The sequence below is a fragment of the Alexandromys fortis genome, unplaced genomic scaffold (assembly GCF_014885135.2).
Source record: "Alexandromys fortis isolate MF-2015 unplaced genomic scaffold, M_Fortis_MF-2015_v1.1 scaffold_13, whole genome shotgun sequence".
NCBI lineage: Eukaryota > Metazoa > Chordata > Mammalia > Rodentia > Cricetidae > Alexandromys > Alexandromys fortis.
In genome coordinates, this window is record NW_026067908.1 from 5,778,396 (window position 1) to 5,799,968 (window position 21,573).

General features: G+C 52.3%; 1 protein-coding gene across 1 annotated transcript in view; it reads left to right on the forward strand.

The window, feature by feature from the left end:
- Acot11 (acyl-CoA thioesterase 11) overlaps nucleotides 1–21,573 on the forward strand; it is a 44,011-nt gene that overhangs the window by 11,943 nt on the left and 10,495 nt on the right. The window contains exons 2-7 of the mRNA XM_050136093.1: nucleotides 11,074–11,281; nucleotides 11,882–11,951; nucleotides 16,257–16,317; nucleotides 17,197–17,295; nucleotides 17,632–17,767; nucleotides 20,825–20,978. Of these exons, the coding sequence (XP_049992050.1) occupies nucleotides 11,074–11,281; nucleotides 11,882–11,951; nucleotides 16,257–16,317; nucleotides 17,197–17,295; nucleotides 17,632–17,767; nucleotides 20,825–20,978 (728 nt within the window). The remainder of the gene's footprint in view (nucleotides 1–11,073; nucleotides 11,282–11,881; nucleotides 11,952–16,256; nucleotides 16,318–17,196; nucleotides 17,296–17,631; nucleotides 17,768–20,824; nucleotides 20,979–21,573) is intronic.

Below are 21,573 nucleotides of genomic sequence, written 5' to 3' on the forward strand. Positions count from 1 at the left end.
TCCATTTTATAAATGCGAACAGCGAGGGGCAGAGTGGTTTAAGTTATGGCTCAGGGTTCTCCTGTGAACAAGAGGCAGGGACACATCCAGACTTCCAAGAGTCTGCAGGGCTTTGCCACAGCCCTCTTGCCAATCACCCCCAAACCTGGATTTGTCTTTCTTCCCTTCTGTTTTTCTTCAGCAAGCTTTTCTTGTGGCTCAGGTTCCTCACAGAGTTTGGGGAAATGTGGGGCCAGGACAGGTCAAGATTATTTTGTAGCCCATCGACTCCCCTGAGCTAGGGGCTGGAGAAGCACCTGGGGTGGAGCGGGGTGAGCCCCTGCGAGAGCAGCTTCTGCCACGGGCTGCCTAGCCCTGCTTGGCATCTCCTGTCTGCAGAGAGGCCACTTAGGCCACTCCCTGTGCTGAGTGACAGGATGTGTTCAGTCGGTAAATCATGCCCCTGCTTCCACCACTCTGCAGTGCTTCTTGGGAATGCTTCTGAAACACAGAGAACTAAGTTGGGTTGAGTCAGAGGAGTCAGGTGGGGAGCACAAAGTGACAGGAGAGTTTGAGGATGCCTGAGGGTTAGTAGAAGGGGCCCCACTTGCTGGGGGAAGGCCTGAGCACCGTCCCTTAGCAGGGTGGAGGCTGTTGGGCCTAGAGAGCAGCTGGAGGGGCCCAGCCTGGCTGCCAGCTTCCTGGGGCAGGAAATCTTAGCTGCTCAGAGTCTCACAAACTATAAGCAGCTTAGGCCCAGGAATGTGTGGTGTGGACGGGCCTCTTTCCTGTCCCTTCTCTCTCTCTCTCTCTCTCTCTCTCTCTCTCTCTCTCTCTCTCTGCAGTTGTGCCCCCAGCCTGTTGCTCCCTGCCACATCTCTTTTCTCTCCTTTCTCCCTCTTCCCAGCCTCCGTTCTTTCTCTCTCTTATTGTCCCCACCCCCATAACTGCTTTGTCTTTTTCTTCCCCTTCCTTCTTGTTCTCTTTTCCTCTCCAGAAGGAATTGTGATATCTGTGGCTGCTGTGCCCAGCTCCAGGGTAAATGAGGTGGCTTGCAGGATGGCAGGGCCTGGGCCCGTTGCCTGGCTTCCCGTTGCCATGGTAACCCAGAGGCAGGGCCGAGCTGCATTCTTGGCCGTGTGGTGGGGAGGGCGAAGAGCTCTGATGGGGAAGAAGCCAGGGCTTTCCTTCACAACCCCCTGAATGGTCCCCCCTCAGTGCCAGGGCTCCCCGTGGAGTATTGCTGGATGTCAGTGTGATTTGGGGCTGGGTGTGGTCAGTTTGGTTCTTGGGCCACACAGTGGGGTCAGTTTACATTTTAGGTCAGACTGCTTGTGCTCAAAACGTTCCAGTCTCTTTCTAGTCCTTTCGGTGATGGGGTGGGCAGTGGCGGACAGCCTGAGGCAGAAGGCCCACAGGGAGGCGTGGAGGAAGAGGGCGGGAGATGGGAGGCCCGGGCAGCGGAGGGGTTTACAGGAGGGAGTGAGGCCCTCTGTTTCTGGGGCAAGCTTGCTCATGCCAGGCAGCCACAGGAGGGCATGTGGTGGGTTACAACACTGGACCCGAGCAGGGTCTGACTAGCTGGTGTCACGTGAACTCCTATTCCCCAGAGCTACAGATGGACTCAGTCGCTTCCAGCATTTCCCTCCCTGGTGGTGAGCCGCTGGACAGACGGTGTTTCCGTAAGGGTTTTGATCTGGGTTCTGACACCAACACTGTCCCTGCAGGAGGACACCAGGAGGAGTCTCAGGAACCCAGATATAGGTGTGGATGCTGGCTTGGCCTGCCTATGGTAGTATCGCCCAGAGACAGAACTGATTCTCCTGTCTGCTAGATGGAAGTTAATACAGCAAAGCTACACAAGTGTGGTGCCAAGTCCCAATCGTATCCTTACCAGCCGTTTGATCTTCTGTATTTACGTGCAAGCCACTTATTCTTCTTAAGCGTCTGTTTTTCCATCTGTAAAATGGGAATGGGACACCCAACCATTAGGGCTGTGTGGAGATTATAAAAGCAAACACAGTGGAGCATGGCAGATGGAAGTCTATAATACCAGCGCGTAGGAAGCACTGGCTGGTTTGAGACCAGCCTGGCCTGCACAGTAAGTCTGAGATCTGCCTGGGTTGTAGAATGAGACCCCCATCTCGAAAACAAAAATGTCCTTAAGGGAGGGTACTTATTCTCCACCTCACCCGCCCCTCACCATGTCACCTACCCCTCTCAGGTTCATGAACTGAGGAATCTGAGTTCAGAGGGTGAAATCCTTGCCCACATTCCACAGGCTGTAAGTCCTGGTACATTGTAGGCCCAGTGCCCAGACAATACAGAGCAGTTGGAGCAGGGATGCTGTCCAGGGGAAAGCTGAATCCTGGTCACATGGCCCCCGCACCCCTGGATGTGACAACATTTCCCATGTTACTGCTTCTTGCCTAGTCTGTTCTCACCTGAACCCCGACTCTGGGGCAGCAGCCTGCTTAGACCTACTTCCTGGGCAGGCAGCCCCAGCCTGGTGGCAGGCCCTCGTATGGACAGAGGTCAGAGCATCTGTGATTGACGAAGTCCTTTGACTGTGTCCCCTTGTTGGCAGCCCAGGTCATCCTTACTAAGTCTTTAGAGTCTCATTTTACAGACAAGGAAACTGTCTCCTGGGGCTGCTGAGTGGCTGGACAGAAGGGAAGAGAGATACCCAGGCCCTCCAGAGAGGTTTGAGCTGGATTAGACTCAAATGCCATCCAGACTCTAGAATCTTCCTTCTCCACATTCCTGTTTCCCAAAGTGGGAGGTGGGCTGCCGGGCTGTGGGATGTCGACCCAGCTACCCCTTGCTCTCCAGCCTCTTCCACATAGTGCCCCCCCCCCCCCCCCCCCCCCCCCCCCCCCCCCCCCCCCCCCCCCCCCCCCCCCCCCCCCCCCCCCCCCCCCCCCCCCCCCCCCCCCCCCCCCCCCCCCCCCCCCGCCCCATGGCACTTCACTGTGAACCAGGTGCCTGTGGTTTCAGAGATCTGTGTTAATCCTCACGACACCTTGGATGGAGGTGGAGGCAGGTATGCCTGTTCTCCTCAAGGCAGTCCATACCATAAAAAAAAAAAATCTAGGTCTATGTTTAAATTTTTGCGCCTGATGCGCAGCTGGAAGCATCAGGTGGGCAGACTTCAGCAGAGAGAGAGCTGCAGTTGCAGCTGCTGGTAGTTTAGTATTGTAGTCTCAAGATGCTAGAACAAAGGTGCAGGTAGACCAGTAGGAGGCGCGGCCTCCAGCCTTGGCTCCTTGAGCAGGATGTGGGACTTCCCTGGACTCTAGTTCATTGCATCATTGAGAGCTCTTCCAGCATTTCTCCGTGGGGCAGATGATGTATACGTGGGTATGTGTTATGTGTGGGATCGTCTTCCGACTATATTCCCATGTTTGGTCCCCTGACAGCTCCTTGGTAGGCCTGGGAGGGTCTGGGGACTAGCTGATGGCAGGCACCCTATCGCAGATGAGGTTATTTTTATCCTTGGCGGGGGGGGGGGGGGGGGGGGGGGGGGGGAGATGATGATGTGCTGTGTTCTAGAATGGTCCGCATTCCTCCTGCCTGTGGTTGGCATTAATTGGAACTGGGGGCCCACTGAACAGACTCTTGTATTTGTGTCACGACAGGCCAGACTTGCTTCCTAGGCCTTGTGGCTACCAGGAGAGAGGATTCCTGCTCTGTGTGTCTCTTTGCTTTAATGCTCCCAGAGTTAAATAATAGCGTCACCGTGGAGCACATTACTGGGGGGAGGTGTACTTGCCTTGGAGGCCTGGGCAGGTAGTTCTTCCTGCCTTTCATGCCTGGAAGGTCTTGACAGTTTGGCCAAGGGCCATTTGAAAGATGAGGATCCCCAGAACAAATGACCCCTGCTCCTCGGGCTCCACCGTGTGCCAGGCTGGTTGTTCTCTGCTCTCCCAGCTGTGTGTGTGAGTGTGTGTGTGCATGGGTTCCTATGTGTCTGTGTGCGGGTGGATGTTGTGTGTCTTCTTCATGTTGTTCCTTACCGTATTTGTTGAGACAGGCTTGTATACCTGTGTGGTTTTTTTTTTTTTTTTTGAGGACTTATTTTGATTTCTTTGAAAAATTAAAAAGAAGTCTTGGGACTATACTAGGCGCAGGAGGTCTCAGATATTAGGTGTTTCTGATTAGCTTTAAAAATGATGGTAAATTATGCGTACGTATGTACACATGCAGGCTTGTGCATGTGTGCCTGCTCATTGAGGTCAGAAGAGGGCATCAGAGTCTTCTGAAGTGGGTGCTGGGAACTGAGCTCTGGCGATGTTCTCCTGCAAGAACGCCACACGCTCTTCACGACGTCCAATGTCTCCAGACCCTCGGTTCAACTTTCTTTTCTGAGGAAATGGCCTTCCACAGGTGTTCAACACTTCTACACTCCTGCCAGGACACTCAGGAGTCCTGTCTCCACATCTTGGCCCCTGCTTATTTCCCATGGTTTTATTTATTTTATTTTATTTTTTTTTTTTTGAGACAGTGTCTGTATTAGTTACTTTTCTGTTACCGTGATAAAAACGCCATGATCAAGGCATCTTGTAAGAGTTAACTGAGGGGTTTGCCAACAGTTTCAGCGGGTGAGTCCTTGACCACCCTGGCGGGGAGCAGGGCAGCAGGCGGAGATGCTCGGCAATGGAGAAGCAGCTGAGAGCTTGCATCCTTGTGTGCAAGTAGGAGGCAGCGGAGAGAACGCTAGCTGGGAATAGTGGGGGCTTTTGAAACCTCAAAGCCCACCCAGAGACACACTAGGCTATACCTCCTATGTTCTGCCAACAGCATGTGTCTGTGTGTGTCTGCGCACGCGCGCGTGCATGTGGCGGCGGCGGCGGCGGCGGTGGTGGTGGTGTGGGAGAGGTGGGGTGGCATGTGATAACATAGGACAAACGTTCAAACACACAAGTTTACGGGGCTGCCATTCTCATTCAGACCACCACAGTGGCTCTGTGTACCCCAGGCTAGCCTCTTCACTTCCTGATGGGTCCAGTGGCTGGGCGGTTGTCCTGGCTGCACCCAGCTCCCTGAGAGGCGGGGGCCACGGCCTCCTTTTGAGGACAGCACTCAGTGCAGGCAACACCATTACGTGGCACAGTGCTGCCAGCTTCAGACAATGAGGTCTTTCATGGGGCCTGGCTGGTGGCTCCCAGGGTGGGCCAGAGGGTCCTCTTCCCACCTCCTTTTGGGATGCCCTTCCAGTCCTTCTCATGGCCCTGTGAGAGACAGGATGATGGGGGAGGGGAGAGAGGAGCTCTAATGCAGTCTGTGCCTGGGGTCGAAGTCCTGCCCTGTGGTCCGGTGGCCCATAGATTGCTGGTGTTTCAGATTCCCTTAGCATCCCTCCAAGAAGGATGGTAATTGGCGTCCGTCCTCACCCCACCCTCAGCTGCTCGGTGGCCCTGCTGAGTCCACGGTAGAAAGGACAGCTTCTCCTGGCTTAGTTTCAGAAGTGTGACTCAGTTTTATAGTGTTAGATAGTGCTCAATAAATATTCTCTGTGGGTGGACGTGTGCCAGGAGCGTAATATCGTAATAGTGTCATTCCTGAGATGACCCTTGGAAGCAGGTATTACAATCCCATTTCTTTTTCTTTTCTTTTTTCGAGATGGGGTCTTTCTATGTAGATTGGACTGTCCTGGAGCTCTCTATGTAGACCAGACTGACGTAGAATTCACAAGAGATTTGTCTGCCTCTGACTCTAGGTCCATGGGCAAGGAAACTGAGGCCTGTAAAGAGGTGGAACAGCTTGCTCTGAGATCCTACAGGCTTATTATGTAACTGCACTTGAACCCAAGCTAGGTGGCCCAACACCTCTTTCATGAGTTACTTCAGAGTCTCTCCTGCCTACCTCTCCCTCCAGGGTATCGTCTCTTTTGCCCTAGGGCTGTGGTTCTAGAATTGACCCACAGGCTGTGCTGCCTGCCCTCACTAACCGCTGTAGGCTGTTCCCTCCTCCTGGGTAGCCTCATCATACCCCAGACCTGCCTTCATGCTTCAAGGCTCAACTCGAGCTCCGTTTCCTCTCTCCCTTCCACAGGTGGTTGTGGGCACCTGCTCTGTGCCTGGCCTGGGTTCCTCTCCTTATCCCGATGGGGAGACAGCACTGCTTGGTCCGTGCTGTGATGGAGACAGTAGGAGAAAGGGGGGAAGAAGAGGCAGGGCCAGGTGCGGGGGTTCTTACAACAGGAGAGCAGAACTGGAGCGAGCAGGTACTCTGAGGATGCCGTGTAATTCGGAGCCGTGAGAACAGCTGTTGGACTTAGTGACAGGACTCACAGTGGCTGGATCTCAAGCCTGACAGCGGTGAAGAGCCATCCAATGGTCTCGAGCAAGGGACATGCCTGGTAGGACTACTCTTTAGGAAGGCAGAGTGCCACAAGGAGACCTGTGGTGGGGGCAGCATCATGGAGGCCTGATTAGGCTGCCCTGGGAGGCAAGGCGTAGCAAGTGGCTGTGGCTGAGGGTTTTGTTTTAGTGGAGTCTGAGAGTGGCCAGTAGAGTGTGGGGACCTGAGGCCAGGCTGTGGAAACATGTACAGTGAGAAACTGAACCACACATTTAAGGAGCTGGGATCACTGGGACTTGGCTATTTGTACCATGGAGGAAATGGAGGAGAGGCTGTTGTCAGGTTGCCTAGCAGCAGCCTGGATCATGAGGGCTTTTATTGGCTCTCCATCTAGGTGACACTGGGTAGCCTTTCGCTTTGTGTCCCATCTCTCACTGTAGAGGATTTGGACAAGGTAGTTTCTTCTTCTTTGACCCGATAGGTCTGTGGTGTGACACTGGCCAGGAGGAAGGGAACCCAAGCCCACGGATGGCATGGTCAGCTGGGGCCTAGGTCAGGACTCAAATCTGGCCAGGTTTGGGGTGGCCTGGAGCCAGTGCCTGGCATAGCTGCAGTCTGGGAAGGTCTGTCTCTGACCTCCACATGCCCGCCCTCCCTGTCAGCTGTCTTGGCCCTGCCTGCCTGGCCCTGACTTCCTCCCAGACTTCTGCTCTCCTGGGAGGAGGGTCCATGCTCTCCAGTCCCCATTGGCTGAAGCTTGCCTGGGGCACACACCCCTGCCTCCTGCTGGCTGCCTTCCATCTTGGCTGCTGGGATTGAGCCCAGGGAGAGAGTGGAGTCTTGAGACACTTATGCGATAGCAATTGGAGGCCCCGAGCTTGTTGCCTGGGCGTCTAGAAGGTTCTAAGAGCTCCTCGCCATGAAAATGGGGTAGGAAAATGGAGCCTACCTGCCTCCTCCCTGTGGTACCACTTCCAGAACGCTAAGCCACTTGTATCAGCATCCTTGCAGATCCCCAGTGCACAGTCAGGCTGGAGAGGCTTTTGGCAGTGGTTTCCATGGTGATGGATCCTGCTGCTTGAATGTAGCAGCCTTCAGGCAGCCCTTGAGAGCCTGAAAGGTGGGTAACTGTCATGTGTGGACTCCCACCCAGGCCAAGGGTTCCTAGATCTGCTGCCTTCTTCTCCCCTTGGGGCCCACTGCTGTTTTGCACCCAGATACTCTTGGGAGAAGCTGCATCTCTAGGAGGCACAGCAGTTAGACAGGCCTGGTTCATCTCTATCATGCGAGGCTAGGAGTCATGGGCTTTGAACCAGTTACCTTGGGAAGTTTTGAGTTTATCAGGTTCGCTCCAGGACCTTGATGAGCGACTGTGGCCCAAGACCCAGCTCTGTCCTCCTCCCATAGCTGAAGCGGGCTCACACCTGTTCCTGTCGTGTGACTGGCTGAGGTTTTGTGCTGCTGTTTCCGAGGCCCGGAGCCTTAGCCTCCTCTTGTCCTAGGAGGCCCTGGGGGCCACGTGTATATATGGCCCGAAGGAGTTCACATCGCAATTAGGGCCCCAGGACTGCGGCTGGGCTATGCCATTGCCTTCTGCCTCAGTTTCCTTATCCGTGACACGGTGTTACTAGAGCGCCTGCCTCACAAGTCTGTGGTTGGAATAACACTAGATCGCCACACGTGTACCCCTGAGAGAGTACGCAGCACCTAAGTGCTGTGTCAGCAAGCTGTGACTGTGACCGCCACTGCGGTCACCGCTGACTGCGAGAACGGGAACCCAGTGTTTGCTGCCCCCCCATCAATCCTCCTCACAAGTGCAGGTGTGCCCAGCTCTGCACACTTCTGACTAGGGGGACAGAGAAACCGAGATGGGACAGCGGGTCTCTTATCAGAAGGGCTACCAGGTATGTCCACCCTTCTGTCCGGTGAGTAGGAAAAGGTACACCAAGCTTGAAGCTCCACTTCTCATTTGTGGGGTGCAGAACTTTCTCTGTTGGCTCTTCATCTGGGTCAGGTGACTGACAGTGATACCCAGGACACCAGTCAGTAGATCTGAATGATGAAGAAGGCAATGCTGACTGAGGTATTCCTTCCGAGGCCCTCAAGAAGAGGAGAGCCTGAGAAAGGGGTCTGTGGCCTGTGGGGATGAGGACACGCGTGGGACACTGTGTTGGGAGCGATTCCCAGGCTCCACTGACTCAGGCCTCCTGTATAGGAGGAGGATGAGTTTCCTTTCATCCCTTTTCCTTCCCTTTCCTGCCCCCAACCCCAGGTCTCACTTTTATTTCTTGGCATACAGCTGTTAATTGTTTACTGAGAGAAGCTACTCCTTAGCCCACACATCCATGTTTCATTGTTTGGCAACACAGGTCAATGGTGAGCCTCATGGAACTCCATCCACAGGATTCCTTACCATTCTGAATTCACTCGGCACTGTGATACCAGCCTTCCTTGTCTCTTCCTAAATCTCTCATGGAGTCGTAATTCCTGTAGAAATCAGCATACGCCTTCTTTCTTGGTTCAAAGATGCACCAAACTTACAGGATGCTGCAGCGCCCAGGGCCACCGTGAATGTGCCCACAGTAAGAGCCTGCAGACGCTTGCCTGGTCCGCCATGCCTCTGAGGTTGCGGCAATGCATCGGCAGTCACGGCAGTGAATGTCCACCACACCAACATCCTTCCTGGTTCTCAGACCGTTGGAGAGCCTGGTTGTCACTTTTCACAGTGTGCTCTTGCTTGGGTCCTACTGTTTCCAGCACAGCCTGGCCGTCTGCTTTGACTTGGAGCTTTTGCTCTGTTTGTTTTCCAGTTCACTGCTTGAGATGTTCTCATTGTTATTTTCTTAAGCAGCATCTCACTGAGGAGCCCTGGCTGGTACGGGACTCTCTGTGTAGTTCTGGCCGGCCTTGACCCACAGAGATCTAGGTGTCTCTGCCTCCTGAATCCAGTACTGGGACTGAAGGTGTATACTACCAGACCTAGAAGTTAAACATCTTAAGATGTGTAGTTCAGTGGGATTAACTGCATTTATATTGGGCTCCCTTGACCCTTATCTCCAGAACTTTCCACCTTTTTGAACCAGAGTCCCCTCCCTAGCCACCCCATTAAGCAGTAGCTCAGTCCTTAGCCATACCATGGTACTATGAATATGATACAAGGGTGTCCTGTGAGTGACTTCTCATGTCTGTCCTTTGGTGACTGCTGTGTCTCAGTATAATGTCTGCACCTTTCATGTATTTTTGAAAATATGTCAGAATTTCCTTCCTTTTTAATGCTGAGATAGAGACATGGCACTCCATGTATATACCTGCGACATTTAAAACATTTCTTTATTTAGTATTGTCTGTGTAAGCGTGTGTGTGAGTGTGTGTGTCTGTATGTGTGTGCGCATGCACAGAGGATCTTCCTTCACTACTTTCCACCTGTTCCTTTGAGGCAGAGTTTCTCTCTGAACCCAGAACAATTTTCTTAGCTAGGCTGGAAGCCAGTGAGCTCCGGTGTTTCTCAGATCTATTGGCTTTGGGGTTCTGGGTAGTCATTGTCAGTCATTAGACACAACTGAAGAGCCAATAGAGAAAGTTCTGGAACCCACACATGAGAGGTGGGGCTTCGAGCTTGGTGTACTCTTTCCTGTTCTCAGGCAGGACGGTCCCTTTCCCTCCCATGAGTGCCACCATGGTTCCCTCCTGGCTCTGCCCACCTTGGGGCTGGAGTCACAGGAGTTTGTAGGGCGCTTAGTGTTTTAGTGGCTTTTGCCGTGAAGAGACACCATGACCAAAGCGACTTGCAGAAGAGTTTATTGGGGGCTTACAGTTTCAGAGGGTGAGCTCGTGACCATCATGGCACGGACTATGGCAGTAGATAGGCACGCATGGCACTGGAGCAACAGCTGAGATACAGTCCTGATGCAGAGAGCTAACTGGAAATGGCTTGGGCTTTAGAAACCTCAGAGCCTGCTCCAGTGACACCTCCTCCAACAAGGCCACACCTCCTGATCCTTCCTAAACAGTTCCATCTACTGGGGACCAAGCATTCAAGTATATGGGCCCAAGGCAGGGGGCATTCTCGTTCATACCATCATGTTCCTCTTGCTATGTGGGTGCTGGGATCTGAACTCTGGTCCCCAGGACTTTGTTGCCAGTGCTCTTAAATGCTGAGTCATCTCTCTAGGTCTCTACCTCTTCTTTTAGGAGGGGAAGTCTTTCAAGAGAGAAACCCAAGGATGAAATATGGTGGCATGCCTATAATTCCAGTCTTTTAGAGACTGAAGGAGAGCAAGAACTCAAAGTCAACGTGAGATGCTGTTTTTTTTTTTTTTTTTTTTTTTAAATAGATTGTCAGGCACATGCCTTTAATCCCAGCACTTGGAGGCAGAGGCAGTTGGAACTCTGTGAGTTCGAGGTCAGCCTGGTCTATAGAGCTAGCTCCAGGACAGGCTCCAAAGCTACAGAGAAACCCTGTCTTGAAAAACAAAAACAAACAGACAAACAAACAAAAAAAAGAAGACAGAAAGAAAATAGATCAATCTAAAGGGAAACTGTAAAAGTTGCCCACAAGTTGTAACAAGGAAGTAGACACGCCCCCAGGAGGGAGCTGGCACAGGTGGCATTCCCCTGAACTCTGAGAGCTGAGAGCATGGACTGGAGGATCATGGGTCATGGTGGCCATTCTTGATTGGGCTGGTGGGAGGTGGTCCGCGCTGCTCCTCCTCCTCTACTTGAGGTGTCAGGGTTGTCAGAACAGAGACATGCAGAATGCTGACCGACCGTGTTGTCCTCCCCTGTCGCTAGGGCTTCGCCTCTATGTTCTCTGGTCGCACATCCCGGAAGTCAATCTCACATCCAGAGCACGAAGATACCATGGCAGAGGGTGAGGAGTACCGGAACCCCACGGAGGTGCAGATGAGCCAGTTGGTGCTGCCCTGCCACACCAACCACCGCGGGGAGCTGAGCGTCGGACAGTTGCTCAAATGGATCGACACCACGGCCTGCCTGTCAGGTGAGGCTCTGCTCCAGACTCCATCGCGTCCCCACCGCTTGCCCCGTGGAACCTGGGTAGGGGGCCTTAGTCTTTAAAGAGGGTCCCTTTCTCTCTGATGATCACCACACTTGTCCCCCTCTGGCCTTAGTTCCTGCTGGTCCCTTGTCTCAAAGCCTCTGTTCATCTCCCAGCTGTCTGAGCAGCCTGTCCATCTCCTCTGGTCCCCTAGCCCTGGGTGTTGGTGCCATTCCGCTGTCCCAGTCTGCCACTACTGCAGCCTTAACCAAAGCTATTTCCCAATTGGCTGGTAAAGACCGGGCACGGGCTGACTGTGGACGTGCACGATCCTTTCCACGTTGGCTTTTGTCACACTTGTGTTCTCCAGCCTCTAGGTCTCACACTGTGACCTGGCTATGCCAGCAGGGTTTGAGAGGCCCTAGCCGGCCATGGGGTCAGGGAAAGGGCTCCAGAGGGGACAGAGGACTGAGGCACGGAAGCAGAAGTGGGAAAAGAAAGATGAGCACTCCTGGTGGAGAAGCCTCTGGAAGAGGGGGATGCGATCAGAGGCCTGTGTGACGTGGGGAGGCAGCTAACATTTGTCTTTATATTCTGAGCCAGCGGAGAGGCATGCTGGCTGCCCCTGTGTCACGGCTTCCATGGATGACATCTATTTTGACCACACCATTAGGTAAGTGGCCCTCTGCCTTCGCTACCCTCCTGGTCTCCCCACCTCCAGCACAGGGCTTGCATCCCTATCTCCCCACCTACCAGGCTGTGTGGCTCTTGGAGCTGACTCAGTCCACGGAGAGTTTTTGGACAGTGGAACCATGGTGTCTTGGGGGTGGAGCATCTTTCTGCAAGTGCCTTAGATAGTGGTGGGTTACGAGTGGCCCTATTGCTTCGCACTGTCCTGGGTGGGGCCAGGGAAGTTGTCTCAGGTTTGCGGTTGGGAAGACGCCTCTGGTGGCATATGGGGAGGCCCAAGGCAGAGCCAACAGCTCAGGGCTATGTGACTTTGGGTGGATCTCTCTCTGGGCTTTTCTTTCCTTACCTGTAAAAATGGAAGGACTTGAATTTGCTGGGAAGCACCTCTTTTATCTCAGACATTTCTTCCCAGGTCCCTTGTCACTGGACTCTAGGGAGACTCCCCTGACAAGGTGCCAGGGCCCAGCCTGTGCTAGAAGAGTGAGCCAGCCTTGGCTCATACCCATCTCAGCTCTTACTCGGGGATGCCTTTTCTTTTTCAGTGGCCATACAGCTTAGAAAGCTTGTCGTTGGCCTGCATGCTTTGTCACTGTCCTCATCCTGCCGGGACACAAGGAGGCTGCTGAGCCCTCGGCCCGGGACGGGCCTCACAGAGAGCTCTTGCTACTACAGTGCCCACTCCTAGACATGCCAGTGTATAAGCTAAGGGCTTGTTCAGGGCTGCCTGGCACCCAGTGTGTGACTAATAAGAAGGATGATTGGCCGGTCCCTGTACTCAAGCCAGTCACCCGTTCACTACACATTCAGTATTGGTTAATGTGTTGGCTGGTTTTGTGTCAACTTGACCCAAGCTGTCATATTCAGAAGGGACTTCAAGTGAGGAAATGCTCCCATCAGGTTGGCCGATGGGCAAGCCTGTGGGACATTTTCTTGATTACTGATTGATGTAGGAAGGCCCATTCTATGTAGTAGCACTTGGGCAGGTGGTCCGGGACTGTCTAAGAGAGCAAAGCAGTAAGTGCCATTCCTCCACGGTCTCTGCTCCAGTTTCGGTCCCCAGAGCTCTGTCCTGACAGCTTTAGATGATGAACTGTGATGTGGGAGCGGGAGTGAAATAAACTGCTTCCTCCCAAGCTGCTTTTTGGTCATGGTGTTTCATCACAGCAATAGAAACACTACTTAAGATCGCTCAGAGCCTTTCTGGATTGATGTCATGCTAGGTTTGGGGACACAATCCACCATCACACGATCCTTATGCCGGGGACTACCCAGTCTGCCGAGGGACAGATGGAGAAATGTCATTTGCATTTGTAGTGGAAAGGTGGGGCCTGAAGTGTGGCTCAGAGCGTGTGTTTAGCATGCAGGAGCCCTGGGTTCGATCCCCATCCCCACCATAACAGAAAAGCAGCAAGTCCTACAGTGACGATGAGCTCTGACAAGGTGTTTCTTTGTCATATTTTACCCCTTATTTCTGGGGTACCAACTGAACTTGGATCAAACAGTTTCACCTTGACAGAAAGGCTTCATCCCTGAAGGTGGGGCTTCATCTCCTCCTCCTCCTCCTCTTCCTCCTCCTCCTCCTCCTTCTCCTTCCCCCTCCTCCTTTTTGACAGGGTTTCTCTGTAGTTTTGGAGCCTGTCCTGGAACTAGCTCTTGTAACTCAGGCTGGCCTTGAACTCACAGAGATCCACCTGCCTCTGCCTCCTGAGTGCTGTGCCAAACAATACAAGACAAGAAAATGTTTCCAAACATATCTGTATTGATTTTAAACAATTTCTGCATGATTACTGCATCTGAAAAATGGCCGATTATTTCTCCCCACCAGTTTGCAAATCAACTCTGTGTGTGTGTGTGTGTGTGTGTGTGTGTGTGTAAGATGCCGGTGGAGGCCAGAAGCATTCGATTCTTGGAGCTGAGTTTATAGGTGGTTGTGATGGTTGTGAGCCATGGAACATGGATGTTGGGAACTGAACTCAGATCCCCTACAAGGGCAGTATGTGCTCTTAAGCTTCAAGTCATCTCTCTGGCCCTCTCAGACCTCTTCTCGCACCACAGAAAGATAAGTCAATTTTAAATTGCCGATCTCTGTGAGGAATCTATTCCCAGACCCCTGATGGGTGCCTGTAACCCTGATTGGCACCAAGTCCTCCACGTACCGTGATGTCTCCTGTAGGTACACAGCCATGATGAAGCTTAGTTCAAAACTAGGTACAATCAGGGTTTAACAAAGAAAGGCCGGGCCTGGTGGCACAGCTTATAACCCCAGCTGTACTGGAGCCCAGAGTGGGAAGATAATGAATTCAAAACCAGCACGAGCTACAGAGTGAGTTCAAAGCCAACCTGGGCATCTTGGAATTCAGTTTAGGGGTAGAACCTGGGACCCTAGGGTCAATCTCCAGCGTTGAGGTAGAGGAGAAGAGGGAGCTTATAATAAAGCTGATCAATTATAGCAATATGCTTTCATAAACACTAGAAACTTTGAAGTTATTTATCTCTTTTTAAACTTCTAAACTAATTTTATGTGTATGGATCTTTTGCCTGCATGGATGTCTCTGTACCATGTGCATGCAGTGTTCACAAAGGCCAGAAGAGGGCATCAGATCCCCTGGTACTGGAGTTTTAGGTGTTTGTGAGCTGCCAAGTAGATCCTGGAATTGAACCTGGGTCCTCTGTGTATCCCCGGCAGCTGTCCTGAAACTCACTCTGTAGACCAGGCTGGCCTTGAACTCACAGAGATCCACTTGCCTCTGCCTCCCAAGTGCTGGAATCAAAGGTGTGCGCCACCACCGCCTGACTCTTTTCTAACTTCCAGTCATGGAAACTTCCAAACAGATGAGGATTAGGATCCGACAGTTGCTGCTTTGCTGCCTTGCTTTAGCTACACATGGACAATTTAATACATGTTACAGAGGACATTTTTCTGTCCGAGTGTCAGTATTGCTGAAAACAGTAACAGAGGTGACATGTCCAACACTGTGAGAGAGGTCACTCCCCAACCCCCTAAACTGACCAGCCACCCTGCTTCTCACTGGGTTGTAGAGGTATAGGCAGTTCCCATGCATCCCCAGAGATATACATGCAAGGAACTGGACTCAGAGAAGTGACGTGACTTACCCTAGGTCACCAACTGGTGGGGTGACAGTTAGAGCAGACCATGGCAAACCTAGTCTTGTGTGGCCACCACTATGACCCTGTGATTGGAATACCTTGGAGTACTGATACTTCCAGGCTTGGGGGGGGGGGGAGGGCAGTGTACTCTGCATGTTCATGAGCCAAGGTGCAGAGAGGTCAAAGGACTTCTTGAGGTCACAGTGATTGAACTGGGCCAGCATTTCCAGCCTTTCTCCCTCCTCATCCCCATAGCCCATCAGCTGGGAACACTCTGCTGTCTCCAGTTAGGTGCAGGGCAAGCTAGGTGGCTCCCTGGAGACCTATGTGGACTTGTGAAGTATTCCTGGAAGGACAGGCTACAGCTGGGAAGATCTGGGCTGGTTCAGTCAACACAGCCCATCTTGAATCCTGGCCTTGCTTGGGATTAGTTGGGAGACCTTGTTAGCTGGGTGACCTCGGACAAATGACTTAACAACTCTGATGTTCAACCCCCTCCAAACCCATCTTCAAGTTGGAGATTCAAATGTGGCAATGCACACACAGCACCTTGAAGTGTCCCATTTCCCTGCCCACTCCTCGCTCCAGGCATCGGCACTTGGCAGCGTTTGGTGAATGTGGTCACTGTTTATGGAGGTTCTCGCCCTGCCACATGGGCTTGGGGTGTTGGTGAGCAAAACATATGCTCCCTGGGCAGGGATGTGGCTCCCAGTCGAGCATGTGGCTGCCCCACACAGGCCCTGGCTTTACAAACCGCAGAAATGAGACAGAAGAAGAGCGAATAAAAGCCAGGGGCTTTGGCCCAGTGTGGTTTAAGGGCTGGGAGGCGGAGTTAACACTCCAGGAGGAATGGAAGGTGAGCTCTGGACACCGTGGGGGTAGGGGAGCTGCCTCAGGGAGGGAACTGTAGGCAAAATGAGGCCACATAGCCCCTGGACATTGCCAGAGAAGGAATTGAGACATGTAAAACCAGGCACTTCTGGAAGCTCTAATGTTGCCACCAGGAACCTCTGCTCATGTCTGCTGGCTTGGGGACATTGCAGATGTGAATGTGTTCTGGGAGTCTCCAGTGCTTTTGTCAGTTACCCCGCCCTCCATCTCTGAGGTGCTGGGCGTCTGAGGCCCCTGCCATCTTCCTCGTGCCCTCTGGAAGTCTCACCTCCTGATTTCCTCTCCCCAGTGTCGGCCAAGTGGTGAATATCAAGGCCAAGGTGAACCGGGCCTTCAACTCCAGCATGGAGGTGTGTGTGGCTGGCCCTGCTGGGGGCGGGATGGCATTTCTGTTCCACTCCATCTTTGAAGATCCAGACCCAAGACCCTTCACATTGTGGGTCCTTGACTAGAGTTCCCAAATGGCTGACTAGGGGAGGAGCACCCTAAGGCCTTCCTTGATAATATCCCATAGCCAGGAGGGAGCAGGGAGGCCAGGAAGGGGAGTGGGCTTGCTCAGGGCTTCCACTCCTGGCCAGACACGTTCAGTAGCAGGTGGTGAAGGCTGAGGAAGGCAGTACTGTATCTGGTCACGGTGCTGCAGTGGGAAAGACTGGGCCTTCTCCTATTAGCTCACCTCAGTGGCCTCCATCCCCACACCCATACAGTGTGCCGTGGCTCCTACATTCTGACTGAAGGTTTAGTCAGAGGTTAGCGTGATGATGTGCAGGCTTTGTGAGCTACCGAGGACTTCATTTCTTCTCCTAGGCTTCACTTAGGTCCTGCAACTTTATCTAGTGAGCCGTTGATTCGTGAGAGCCCCAGAGGTTGGAGGAACAGGGTCCTGACCATGCTTCTGGGCAGCACACAGATGCCCAGTTCCTCCCTAGGCATCCCACAGATCTGTCCTTTCAGTATCAACAGTGGGCAGGGGCACATTTTAACCCCTTTCAGTGACCACTCCCATTCTATAGATGAGGACACAGACTCAGAGAAGGGAACTGCCCAAGGTTTTCCAGGGAACCAAGGGAAAGTCTGAACCAACTCCATGTCCCTGGTGTTCCACACCTGATGGTGACATAGAAACTCCAGAGACCCAGCCTGGGTGCTCCTTAGTCTCGCCAAGCTGCAGGCCTCGAGTGGTCAGCTTCCTTCCCTCCCTCCATCACACCTTCTCTCGTGCTCTCCAGGTGGGCATCCAGGTGGTCTCTGAGGACCTGTGCTCCGAGAAGCAATGGAGTGTGTGCAAGGCCCTGGCTACCTTTGTGGCCCACCGGGAACTTTCCAAGGTAGACATCTGTCCGCGCTGCTCTGTTATACCCACCCTTCCCCCGGTGGGACCCTCTGCTATCCTACCAAGGAGCCTCCTCCTCCTTTCCCCATCTCTTCCTGCATATTTCAAAAGGAGGAGTCTTCAGAACACTGCGTTCTAAACAGATCCCTCTATATTCTGGCCCTTTGCCCAAGAAGGGATCGTGGAGACGTTAGTGAGAATGGGGACAGGAAGGTGGGCACAGAGGGGAGAGATCTCTGGAGTGCCCCCTGTCCCCCAGAAACCCATACCAGCTTCAGACAGATCACTGTGCTGTCTCAGGAAACTTGTCCCCCCGTCTCTTGGCCAATAGGTGAAGCTAAAGCAGGTCATACCAGTGACAGAGGAGGAGAAAACGGAACATGGGGTGGCAGCTGAACGCCGACGCATGCGGCTAGTCTACGCAGACACCATCAAGGACCTCCTAGCCCACTGTGCCATCCAGGATGGTGAGTGTGGGTATATGCATAAGAGGGTAGCTGGGTATACACAGGAGGGCAGCTGGTGTCCTCAAACCCCCTTTGAGTGGAAGGAGGAAGGGACTCCCTATGGACCTGTGCCCCTGGTGGCCTGAGGCTCCTCTGGCCTCTTGGGCCTCCAGATCCCTTCCAGGGAAAGCAGGTGCCAGGGCCACTCAGTCACAGCCCAGCGGCAGTGGAGATGGGGTGGGGACTTACTGAAATCCCTGTCACTCACAATCCGTTGGGGCCTTTGGAGATGTATGGGATGAAGGTAGTGTTGGGCGAGGCTTTGAAGATGTAGAGGAATTTTAAAGTGTCTGTGCACAAGTGGTTATGTTTTCTTTTTTCACCCACAAAAATAAAAAAAAGATGAAAAGCAAGGCTCCGTCCATCCCAGAGTTCAGGTCATCTCTCCTGAGGCAAAGACTGCTACCTGGTTTTGAATATCTTTCTAGGGAGGCTCCCTGTAGATTTAAGTAACATGTGTGTTACTTGGTTTCCCGTTTTTTACCCCAGAGGGAACACATAGGACACATTGTTGTGTACCTTTATCTTGATTCGTTTTTTTCTATAAGTCTCTCTCTCTCTCTCTCTCTCTCTCTCTCTCTCTCTCTCTCTCTCTCTCTCTCCAGGATTTTTCTGTGTATTTCTGGCTGTCCTGGGACTTACTCACTCTGTAGACCAGGCTGACCTTGAACTCACAGAAATCCACTTGCCTCTGCCTCCCTCAGTGCTGGGATTAAAGACGAGTGCCACTACTGTCCGGCTAAAAATCTCTCTTGATAGTTGTTTTCTGTTGGTATGAGATGATCTACCTTGGACTGGGTGGGATTTGGGCAGGTGGAGAGGTGAGGAAGGTGTCCTACAGAGACGAAGGCCCTGGAAGGGGTATGAACAGGAACCTTGGGTTTCTTTATCCATCTCCACAGTCTTAGGTGAGGTTTTCCCTCATGTTGAACTTGAAGAAGCCAATTTTCAGACAAATAAAAAGTAATTCAGCTGAGCCAAGTGACACACACCAGGTCTTAGCATTCTGGAGACTGAGGCAGGAGGATTGCACGCAAAGTTCAAGGCCACCCTGGGTTACAGAGTGAGATCTTGTCTCAAAACAAACAAACCAAACCTGAGCCTTGGCTGGGCGTAGTGGTTCACACTGGCAGTTCCAACAGTGATACAACACAGTAGGCTGAGGCAGGAGGATCACAAGTTCAAGACCAGCCTGGCTATACAGCAAGTTTGAGGTCAGCCTGCATGACATGAAACCCCATCTCATCCCTTTACACCTCCCACCTCTCAAAATACTTGCAAGAACAACTGGTGTGGTGCCTTATTCCTGTAATTCTAGCATTTGGAAGGCTGAGGCAGGAGCTTGCTGTGAGTTTGTTCCTGAGCCCGTATAATGAATGAGTTTCGGGCGAGTCTGGGCTACAGATAAAGACTCTCAAAAACTTCAGGAGTGGATCAGTGAGCTGGCTTAGCATGTAAAGGAACTTGTGCAAGCTTGATGACCTGGGTTCAGTCCCCAGAACCTACTTAAAGGCGGAAGGAGAGAACTGACTCCCCAAAATTGTCCTTTGACTTTCAAATGCATCCTCTGCTGAAAAGCAACCCCCACATCATCATCATCACCCCCCACTTCTCATTAATGATAATAATAGTGATAAAAATTAACAAAACAAAAAAAGAGCCAGACAAGGCATCAATCCCTATAATCTCAGCACTTGGGAGGCAGAGGCAGGAGGATCATCACAAGTTTAAGGCCAGCCTGTTCTACATATTGAGTTCTAGCCCAGCCAGAGCTACAAGGAAAGACCTTGTCTCAAAAGCAAACAAAAAGCCCAGAGGCCCTGGTAGAGCACTTGATTAGCATGCACATGGCCCTGAATTCAATTCCCAGCACTGAAAACAACAACAAAATCCACAAGCCAAGTAATCGTTCTTTGCCAAAACAAGGAGAGAGCAGACAGAACTCACTGACTGCGTGCTGAGCTCTGAGTTCCCTGAACTCCGTTGTGCTGGACTTAGGGGATGCTAGAGGAAGCCCAACTCTTCCAGATGGTTTGTTTCTATGGAGCTGTCCATTCCGCCACAACTATCTCCCCACCCCCCACATTCCTGCCTCCAAAGATCAGTCTAGGTACCTCTGCCTGGCATCCAAGCCTCAGACTTGGGCTTAGGTCATTCTCAGCTTCTGCTTCCCTGTCCTGCCTTTCCTGTGACATTTCACCAGGCTGTTCACCCGAGTGAAGGTCATCCCTCTGTTGGGTGCTCTGCAGAGGACTCTCTTAGGATTCTGTAGACATATAACAGCACCTTGCTTTGGTTGGGCATGTTGGCATCATCTCCCTGGACCTCTGAGGCACTGTTTGCACATTGACCCTTTCCTACCCTGGGTATCCTAATGACACCCCTGCAAGGAATAGGGGCTGGTCATTAGCAGGGAGCAGGACCGTCCTGAAACTGTAGCCACTGACTGAGCTGAGCACATTACAGCCACAACCATCCCTCACTGACACAGTCCTGTCTGGCTAGGGCTGACACTTGCTCCTTACAGGAGGGTGTTTGAGAACCAGTAGTTTGCTTGATGCATCCAAGGTCATACATCCTGAGGCAGGGGTTGGCTCAGGTGTGCCTTGTCTCAAAGCCCAGCCATGCTGTCTGCTTCCCTGTGGCAGGCTCTTCCCATGTCCTCCTATTCTTTACCCAGGGCCGGTCTAGGCTTTTTTTTTTTTTTAAAAAAAAAAAAAGATTTATTTATTATGTATACAATATTCTGCCTTGATGTATACCCGCATGCCAGAGGAGGACACCAGATTTCAGTACAGATGGATGTGAGCCACCATGTGGTTGCTGGGAATTGAACTCAGGACCTCTGGAAGAGCAGCCAGTGCTCTTAACCTCTGAGCCATCTCTCCAGCCCCGGTCTAGGCTTTGTGATCACTTGGTATTAAACTAATGCTCCAGGGTGGGGTCGGTGTCTTGGGGCTTCTACTGACAGTTTATCCTTAGGAATCTTCTCACCTCCCTGCCTTCCTCCCTGACCAGACCCTGACAAGGACTTCAGCAATATGGTGCCCGCAGAGAAGACCCGAGTGGAGAGCGTGGAGCTGGTGTTGCCTCCTCATGCCAATCATCAGGGCAATACCTTTGGGGGCCAGATCATGGCCTGGATGGAGAACGTGGCCACCATTGCAGCCAGGTGAGACAGCTTCTGTTTGTGTCTTCTCTGTTTCTGCCAGAGGTTGTTTTCTTGGCAAGAGAAACCCTTCCTATGTGGCACTCAAGACTCCAGAAGCTTGGGTGTTCTGTGAGGATAACCCTGACTTTTCACACCTATCGAGCCAGAGAGCAGCCATGTCTGTGAGCTGGCCATGCCTTCTTCTACCCACCCATTGCCATATTCCTTGTAGCCGCTGGGAGTCTCTCCAGCGGACTGACCCTGAAGTCTCTCCCTGATCTGCCCTTGCCAGCACTTTAGCTATAACTGTTCCTTCAGGCTCTTTCCCCCTGGACCTCCTACTTTGCTAGCCCCCCATTTTGCTCATGCTGTGAGTTCCCACTCTTCAGCATACTGCCCAGCCCCACGATAACACTACTGTTGTCCGTCCTTTTTTTTTTTTTTTAAGATTTATTTATTAGGTATATAGTGCTCTGCCTGCATGTATGCCTGCAGGCCAGAAGAGGGCACCAGATCTCATTATGGATGGCTGTGAGTCACCATATGTTGCTGGGAATTGAACTCAGATCCTCTGGAAGAGCAACCAGTGTTCTTAACCCCTGAGCCATCTCTCCAG